Here is an 8,896-nt window from a genome sequence, read left to right as displayed (position 1 = left end):
ACACTAATGAAAACATACCTATGAAATATTATATTCCATTTCTGACAATACATCCTCCTAAATGTTACACAGTGGACCTTTAATGTGGTAAGTCTTTTAGAAAGTGGACTGAAGCAACTGAAAGAAATTGGGTAACACTATAGTTCATAATTTCCTAATCATTTCCTGGAAGGAATGAAATTTCCAGTGTGTAGGATTTAGTGACATCTAGCAGTGTAGTTGCCGACGGCAACTCCTTCGCTTCACCCTCCTTTTCCAAACATGAAGGATAAACTATGGTGACCATTAAGTGCCAGTGTTTGGTTTGTCCCTTCTGGGCTAGGCTGGCTAGGTGAGCTGTCTGGGTGCCTCATAAAAGTCTCATTCTAAAAAATAAAAAAAACACATCACTTACTATATTCAGATGATTATATAGTAATGAAAACATATTTATGAATACAGTAGTCAATTTCTGCCAATAGATCCTCCTAAATGTTACACACTGGAGCTTTAACTACGAACTGTATATAATCTGGTACTTATTATAGGCCATTATATTCTCAGTGTAATTCAGCCTATACTTACAGTTAATGCACAGCAAGTGAGCAGAACATGCAGGTAAACAGACAGCTCAAATTATATGGAGAATAAAGGTTCTGAATACTCTGTGTTGGACTGTTTGTCGGACAAAACGAGAGATTTAAAGACGTTATCTTTGGCTTTATGTCTGACTTCTTAGCAAGCCATTTTATGGCAAAACAACAATGCACACACTGTGCATAAATACTCTGTAGAGCAAGAGGGCTTCTCTATCTCCAGTTACAGACAGAAAATGTTTTTGGAGCTCACTTGTGACTTTGGTTCCTCCTCCAGAGAAACTGGCCCAAGCCAAAGAAGAGAACTTGGACATGCACCAGGTGTTGGACCAAACCCTTTTGGAGCTCAACAATCTATAGAGACCTCTTCAGAGCTACATGAAGAACAATGGATAGAGCAAGACAAAAAAAAAAGGTTTAATCTCCCGCTGAAACTCCCAGCATAAACCCTTACAAATGAAATCTTAATGTAGTATCAACAGTTGTAAATGTGAGGATTGGTTCAGATGTAAATCTATAGTGCCCCTTAAATGACATGAGCAAGAACTCGTTTCAGATTCATAACAAAAATTATTTTGTGTGCACTAGAAACTTTGTAGTTAATCAGAAATGATCCTGTCGTCAATAAAAAGTTAATTGCATGCACATGTAACTATCCGGTATGCACCAGAAAGCAGAGATGTGGGCTTGAGGCATTGTGACATGGACTCGAGTCAACTCGAGTCACTGTTTTGATGGTTTGCAACTTGACTTGACAGAATATAAATGACTTGAGACTCGACTTGAACGTTGAATAGTTGTGACTTGACTTGAGACATGATGACTCAGATGACTTTTTAGCTTTCATTTTATGTTTTCAGTTTAAATATTAAATATAAAAAAAATTTTAATGACCTCGGACTCAATTGAGACTTGGACCAAATGTCCTCGGACTCAATTGAGACTTGAACCAGATCACATGATTCACACTCCTATCAAGAGTAATTGTTCTACCAGAAAGGCTTCTCTTGTTTGACCAAACATGATGACGCTTTTCACATTGCATATATTCTTAAACAGAGCCCATGCACTATGTATCTTTTTAAAACTAATGATATACTGAAACTCATACAAGATAGTTGCTGCTGCACACAAGAAACCTTTCTCCTTCACACAGCATAGTTTCTAGTATGCACTGTTTTTTTTCCTTGGTTGATAGTGTGATACATGAATTTCCAAGATGTGTTCCAAGAAGACTGTCCTCCGAAGAAAAACAATAACATTAGTTGTTCAAATGGCTCTATGTTAAAGTCTCACTGAAATAGACTGTGTGAATGAATGTGGGGAGGAAATGATATCTGTTTCAGATCAAAACACTCATTTTAGAAAGCAAACCTTTTGTCTTTTAATTTGAGGGACTTCAATATGTCTGTTTACTTTCTAGGGTAACATTCAAGTTTTTGTAGTAAAATTAACCATTTATTGGCTACATTATTATCAGTGTTATTTTTAGGTTAAAAAATTATGACACCTCAATATTTTGAGTTACATTTTAAAAAGATGATGAATGATTTTAATGAACAATTTGACAAACTAGCAGACAAGAGTGTGGCTGATTTTTGATGTTTAAAGATTTAAATGAAGTGCTGGGAGCTGTAATACTGACATCTAATTCTGAATAAAGGTTTTATATATTGTAAACAAAAATGCATTCTTCAAATAATATAGTTCAAGATGTCTTCAATGAAGTTACTTTTTACAATGAGGTTTTAAAAAAGTCATAGTTGATTAAAACATGCATACAACATCTGTGACATTATTTCATTGCAAAGCTTGAGTGAATCTCTTTGGATAGATGACAAATTCCAGTGAATTAGATTTGTGATTCACATCCTTCCATATTTGGGTTCAGGGATCTGAACTGCACAAGTGTGTATATGAGTAGTAAACTATTAATTCAGATTTAGCATATCAGGATAAATTACCACAGGGTCGCTCGCAAAACATACACTGACAATAATTTGAAGCAAGAATATGAAGCACATCGTAAACACATAAGAATGAAACAACTCAAAAAGACACTGCAAAGTTACAATCCAAGGATAGCAAATAAGTGCCAAATTAAAGAGTCCATGATAGCAGTATTGAAAACACATGTGCTTTGTTTTAAGAGAATAAAGAAGAAAAATAAGAGGGCAAGTATTTGAAGGTAAAATATTGCAGTTAAGAGACAAAGGGAACCATAAAGAGGAACTGATACCAAATTGTTTTGTATCAAAAGGGAGCCATCTGAGTGTATCAAGCATCAAACAATTCTGTGTAAAAAAAAAGAAAGAAACATTCTGGGGCACCCGGATAGCTCATCTGGGGGAGCTGGCGCCCATATGCCAGGGCTGGGTCCTTGCTGCAGCGGGTTGGACTGACTCGTGGCCCTTTGTTGCGTGTTGTCCCACTCTCTCTCTTCCCCCTTTCCTGGCACTCTTCAGCTGTAATTATCGATTAAAGGCAATAAAAGCCCCCAAATAAATACATTTAAAAAAAACACTGTTGAACTGGTGTTCAAAAAAACAGAAACAGCGAAGGTCGGATTCCCTTAAAGACATACTCAAAAATACCCTATATGGTGCCTTCTAAGGTGATAATCCTAACCCTGTCTATGCTGTTTCACCATAAATGCATCACAACTTTCTGCGCAACTAAAAAAGACTAGATGAAATTAAAAAAGGAAAAGGGTTGGTTTTCGAGGCATTTTGATAAACAATGTCAGCACTGTCCTGTGGCTGCCTCAGCTCTGGTGGTCTGCATTTGGGTCCTTTCTTGTGTTGCCATGCACTCCTTCATTTGTGAAGCAAGTCTCTGTCTGAGAATAAATGCAAAACAATGTCTGGAACAATACAGAAATCCAATGACGAATTGCACTTTGTGTATAATATTATAGTATAAACAAATGACAAATCAGTTGGTCAACAGAATATATCAGTAAACAAACTAAACAAGGAGCAAAACAGCAGTAGTCAATCACATCTAGTATGGGGCGCTAACATACAGGACCGGTTCAACAGGTGGGAAAGGCAACAATGGACCAGCGGGGCAAAACTGGAGCAAAATTGGAGCACCAAACAACCACAGCAGACAGGATAAGAGCCAAAAGGAGAGAGCATCAGCCAGCAGGTGGCTCAGAGGAAGAGCGGGTCGTCCACTAATTGGAAGGTTGTTGGTTCGATCCCCGGCTCCTCCCACCATATGTCGAAGTATCCTTGATACTGAACCCCGAATTGCTCCCGAGGCTGTGCAATGGTGTGTAAATGTAATTATTTTGGTTCAAGGTCAGCATGTTTAATGGTCAAAGTTGGAGAGCTGCTACTGCAGCGACCACAGGTTCAACTCAGTCCTATGGCCCTTTGCTGCATGTCATCCCGTCTTTCTCCCCCATTTCGTGTATAAATACAGCTGTCCTATAAAGTTAAGGCAAAAATCCCCCCAAAAATATATTTTTTAAAAGTTATAAAACACTACAACATGGATATAATGATAACAATATCTATGCCAAAGAAAAAAGGGATTTGGAAACAAATATTATAACAATGAATGAAAAATGGGAGGAAACTTTCAAAGCACGACATGAACTAACTAACAGTCCATCATGGAGGGAATTTGATTGGAAGGTGAAAATGAACCCCCATCTATCATGCTTTAACCAATGCAAATGTTTTTATTTGTAAAGCTTTTCTGCTGGACACAAGATGTCTTCTACTTCATGTAAAGTCCATTCTCAGTCTATGCATCTACATCACACTGTAGAAGTTGCATACTAGACCAGGGTTGATTTCCAAAATATTTGTGATGTCACAAATCATGCTCGTAGGCCCCGCCTTTAAGCAGATAAATGTGAAAACATTCACAAACTCTGTACATACATTATTCTGAACACTGTAAAGTAACATCACACTATAGTAGCAAGAATAAAAACATATCTTTGACTGCAATTTGTGATGACAACTTCTGAACTTATTTTTTATTTAAAAAGCCTAATAAGCAAAACACATTTATCTACAGTGCAGCAGTTCATCTGAATAATCTGAACACAAAATTGTAATTGAGTATTTCACAGAGCAGGGTTAAAGTGGTCTTAAAGTAATAGTTAAGCACCATGTACCATATTAAATCATTTGGAACTTTTACACAGCATGTTGACAGAGTGTGTGTTTTGTTATTGTTGTTGTTAATAAGTTTTATTGAACAAACATTTTTAGACTACCATAAATTATGTTCCATAATCCAGGTTTAGGACAAAACTATAAAGACAAAAAATAAAATACAAAAAGACACACAAGAGGTCAATTTAAGCAGGCATAATATTAGAGTTTACATGAGTTAATAGTTTTAGTTAATCTTTGTTAGGTTTTTTAATATTAAGGTGCTTGAGGTTACATGTTTGTTTAAATGTAATATAAGATGGTAACTAATGAATGAGAAGAAGAAGGGACCAACATATAAGAGTTTGCCTATGAAAGTTGGAAAGTTTGATAGGAAGTTTACTGACAGCAAGGACAGTAAATAAAAAATGAAACAGCCACTTTTTAAAAGTGAAAAGTTTGGAATAGTATTTCACATGCTATATGGATTTTTTTTAGAAATATTTTGATCCAGTTAATTTTAGGATTATGATTAAATGAGGAAAAGTCCAAAACATTAAACTCTCCCTCTGTTAGAGTCATGGACATGACTTACTTTTTCATCTTTTGTGGCTTATTTTTCCTGTCTCAAGCTTGCCTCAACAAGAGGTTTGGTGTTTTATGTGTTGTCTTGTTTTGGAAAGTCAATGCCAAGAGGTTCACGAACCTTTACGAGCATGCGCTTTCTTTTGAACATGAGGGCGGAGACATACTGGAAAACAACGTGAGGTACGCGCATGTAACGCCAGAAATCTCCGATTTGTCTCATATGTTTGACAGGCAGTTTCTCTGACAAATGAACAAACAGTATGTTTTCGCTGGGCATTTAAGAAGATCCTTAAACTGTCAGTGGTGGGGTAAATGCTCACTAGAAAAGACGTGGGTCCATCCGTATGTTGTGAGATCGTGTAGATATCGCGCAGCAAGGCAAAATATTGCGACACAACTTTCCCTTGACGGGAAGTGGGTGGTCCAACTCCAGAATCAATCGCAAGTACGTGACAGAAAAAATAGCCAACATTTCTTTAACTTGTTTTGGTCATTGTTAAGTTAGGTTTTAGCCATAAAGAAGAATGGAATTGATCTAACGAACATTACACAGGAACCAAAATTGACGCCAGTTAGGTAAGTTAAGTAATCACCCTTGCTTTTGAAGGCGGAAACAATATGGCGTTAGCAGGGATGCCAATGTGAGCTCTCAATGCTAACCTAGCTAAATATTTAATTCAGAGAAATGTGACTACTATTTCATGCTATATTGTTAGCCATACGCTAACATTTGCTTTTTGTCTAACAACTTACATTAGTCAATGGTAACTAACGTAACGTTAACACATTCTTATAACGTTATAACAGTTAGCTAGCGTTAATTATCTTAAGGATGGTAAAGTGAGGTAACGCCATCATAGTTCGTAAGGTTGTAACGTTATCTATAATGCATAATCATACTATCTAACGTTATGAGAACCTTTTCTGATATTGTGGTCTTTTCTATGTTCCTAGCTAGTTGTCATCATGGTGTCTGCGAAAGAGGTCCAGCTGTTGGTGTTATCTTGCCTTATCTTTGCTCTACCTGCTATAGGAGGTCAGTACCATTTTACATATTAACGTCTGGCAGTATTGGGAAGTAACGTTATTCTCTTTCAGTTGACATATAAACACAAATCTTCATGTAAGTTAACTCCAGACTTTCCCACTGTTATTTGGACATGATGTGACAGCAGGAAAACTCCAGGTGGAACTAATAGCGTTAATATTGGCTGGAGGATGGGAAATAAGCACCAGCCAAATACTGTTAATATATGAAAGTATCTGGGGCTGTAACATTATAAATTATAATTTTGGCCGTGTCATAGGATATCACTTTGTTTTGTTTGTCTTTTGCATGACTGGGCCTTTTTATATAGGTTTATAGTGGTTTATTCAACTATAAGGAGCACACAGAATATAAAAACATTTGAATGTAATCATGTAAGTTATATACTGAAAGTTTTAATCACTATAGGGATATTCTTGGCCTTACAAAATGATACAATATATGAAGGAATCAGAATGTTTTTTTTCCCCCAAATTTTTTTATTGTGCAAACTGCAACGTAATAAAAACAGAACATAAAAATAAAAACGATATGCCAAGAATTTCAACACTGTCTATTCTAGCCCCATAAAAGTGGCTGGTAGATGTTGGACACAAAATAATGATTTGCTATTAAGTGGCTGGTGAATTTGAACATTTAACTGTCAGTGGCTGGTAGATGTTCCCATTTTAAAAAGTGAATTTCCCAACCTATGCTTCAATTCAAGGGCAATTACATTGTGGCATTGTGTATGCTGGCAACATTACATTTATATAGCTCAGTGTTTCTCAAATAGGGGTACTTCTGCAGATGGTACTTGTTTTTAAATGTCAGTCATGCATAATTTCTAAGATAATTATACTGTAAGTTCATAAAAATAATGTAAATATATGTTTGATAAACAACATTTTGTATTCAAAATTTACTGTCAATAATCCAATCATTAACTGCTGTAAACCGTCAACTGCAGTTTGATTAGCTGTAAAGTGCAGTTTCCTCCTGCCACTGAGAATCTCAGCGAAGCACAAGCCAATGTTTCTCACTAAATTGTAAGTGCAATTTATCTAAAAAAAAACATTCAGTGCAACTAGAATGCCATCTTAATGTTACTGCATGATGACAAAAAATTGGTTTACATGAATGTAGTGATGGATTCTTTAACATTTGAAATTAAGCATCTAAGTGTGTTTCTTAATAAATCAGACACTGATTGCGCAGTGGTGTATTGTACCTCCTATATAGGCATTTTTATTCCACCAAAAATGTTTTACGGAGGTCAGGGCAAAAAATATTTCAAAGATATGACAACCACTGATTTAATGGACGCTTGTTCCCAATGTGGCTTACAATAAGTGCAGTTAATCTTGTGGATACAAATAATGCAAGTACATCAACTTAATCAAATAAGCTGAACTGCTTCAAGTGCTACAATTGGGCCAAGATGCAGTCTGAACAGGTCAGTTTTTCGTCTGTGACGAAAGATGTGAGTTTCCGCACTCCTGATGTCAGTGGGGAGCTGGGACAGCAACAGTTTGGATTTTGTTGAATTAGTGATAGTCGGTATGACTTAAGATTTGTATCCCATTATTTTTTTAACATTGTGGTGGTTTCACTGTATGATTTATTTTGCATAACTAGGCCTTAAAATAGGTTTATAGTGGCTTATTCTACTGTCAGGAGTACATAGATTATAAAAACAATTTAATTAACATTTACATTATTAGATCATTTACATTACAATTAATGATAACAATATAATGTCATCATGTATCTACTGAAGGTGTTGCTTACTACGGGGTTCATTGTGAAAACTGCAATGTAGTTAAAACAAAAACTAAAAATAGAAAAGATATGCAAACCAACATTGCTTCCTTTTCAAAACAAAATATTAAAACATGCACAAGAAACAAATGAGTGAGAGCAGTTGTTTCAGCTATGCAACAGTATGGCGGTATATGTACAATTCATATCATATGGGAAATTAAAACCAGTATACAGGCTGGGGTATATGGTTTGATCAAGACTGAGCCATTCAAGTATCATTGTCTTGAATTGGAATTTGAGTGAAGGTGTGAAGGAGTGGTGGACGATTCTAGCTGCAGAGGTTGGATGCGATCAGCCAAAAGCGAGTTGGTGCAGTCTAGGCGCAGGGTGACAAGAGCCTGGACAAGTACCTGCCTACCTTCTGGGTGAGGATCAGATTATCCTCCTGATGGTGTGGGGCATGAGTCAGTAGGAGCAGGTGGTCACAAAAATGTTTGCAGCGAAGGACAGCTGGTCATCCAGTGTCACACCCAGGGTCCTTGCAGTCTAAGCCGGGGACACAACAGAGTTCTCAATGTTAATGGAGAGGATATGGACGGAAGATGCCTTCCTTGGAAGGAGGAGCAGCTTGGTCTTGTTGAGCCCCCCCTGTGGTTGAATCAAAAAGGACACTGTAATGAACTGCTTGTTGTGGGCTGTTTTGTGTCTGTACCACCTTGAAGGTCTGAGTTAGGGCTGGGCGATATGGCTTAACAATAAAATCTCCGATTTCTTCACACCAAACCCGATTTACGATTTTAATAGATTTTTTTTTCCTTCTTAAAAAC

At 36.7% G+C, this 8,896-nt stretch overlaps 2 protein-coding genes across 2 annotated transcripts in view; both read left to right on the top strand.

Moving 5' to 3' along the window:
• Positions 1 to 2,285, top strand: part of tpm2 (tropomyosin 2 (beta)) — a 20,780-nt gene extending 18,495 nt beyond the window's left edge. The window contains exon 9 of the mRNA XM_035667714.1: positions 853 to 2,285. Within this exon, the coding sequence (XP_035523607.1) occupies positions 853 to 935 (83 nt within the window). The 3' untranslated portion in view covers positions 936 to 2,285. The remainder of the gene's footprint in view (positions 1 to 852) is intronic.
• Positions 2,286 to 7,746: 5,461 nt separating this feature from the next.
• The window catches only part of il6st (interleukin 6 signal transducer), a 14,024-nt gene continuing 12,874 nt past the window's right edge, over positions 7,747 to 8,896 (top strand). Inside the window, 1 exon segment of the mRNA XM_035668221.1 lies at positions 7,747 to 7,835. Within this exon segment, the coding sequence (XP_035524114.1) occupies positions 7,747 to 7,835 (89 nt within the window).

This window comes from Morone saxatilis, unplaced genomic scaffold, assembly GCF_004916995.1.
Source record: "Morone saxatilis isolate NCDOM2014 unplaced genomic scaffold, NCSU_SB_2.0 Contig21, whole genome shotgun sequence".
Lineage (NCBI taxonomy): Eukaryota > Metazoa > Chordata > Actinopteri > Moronidae > Morone > Morone saxatilis.
Note: the sequence above shows the minus strand (reverse complement) of the source record. Positions and strands in the feature narration are given on the sequence as shown.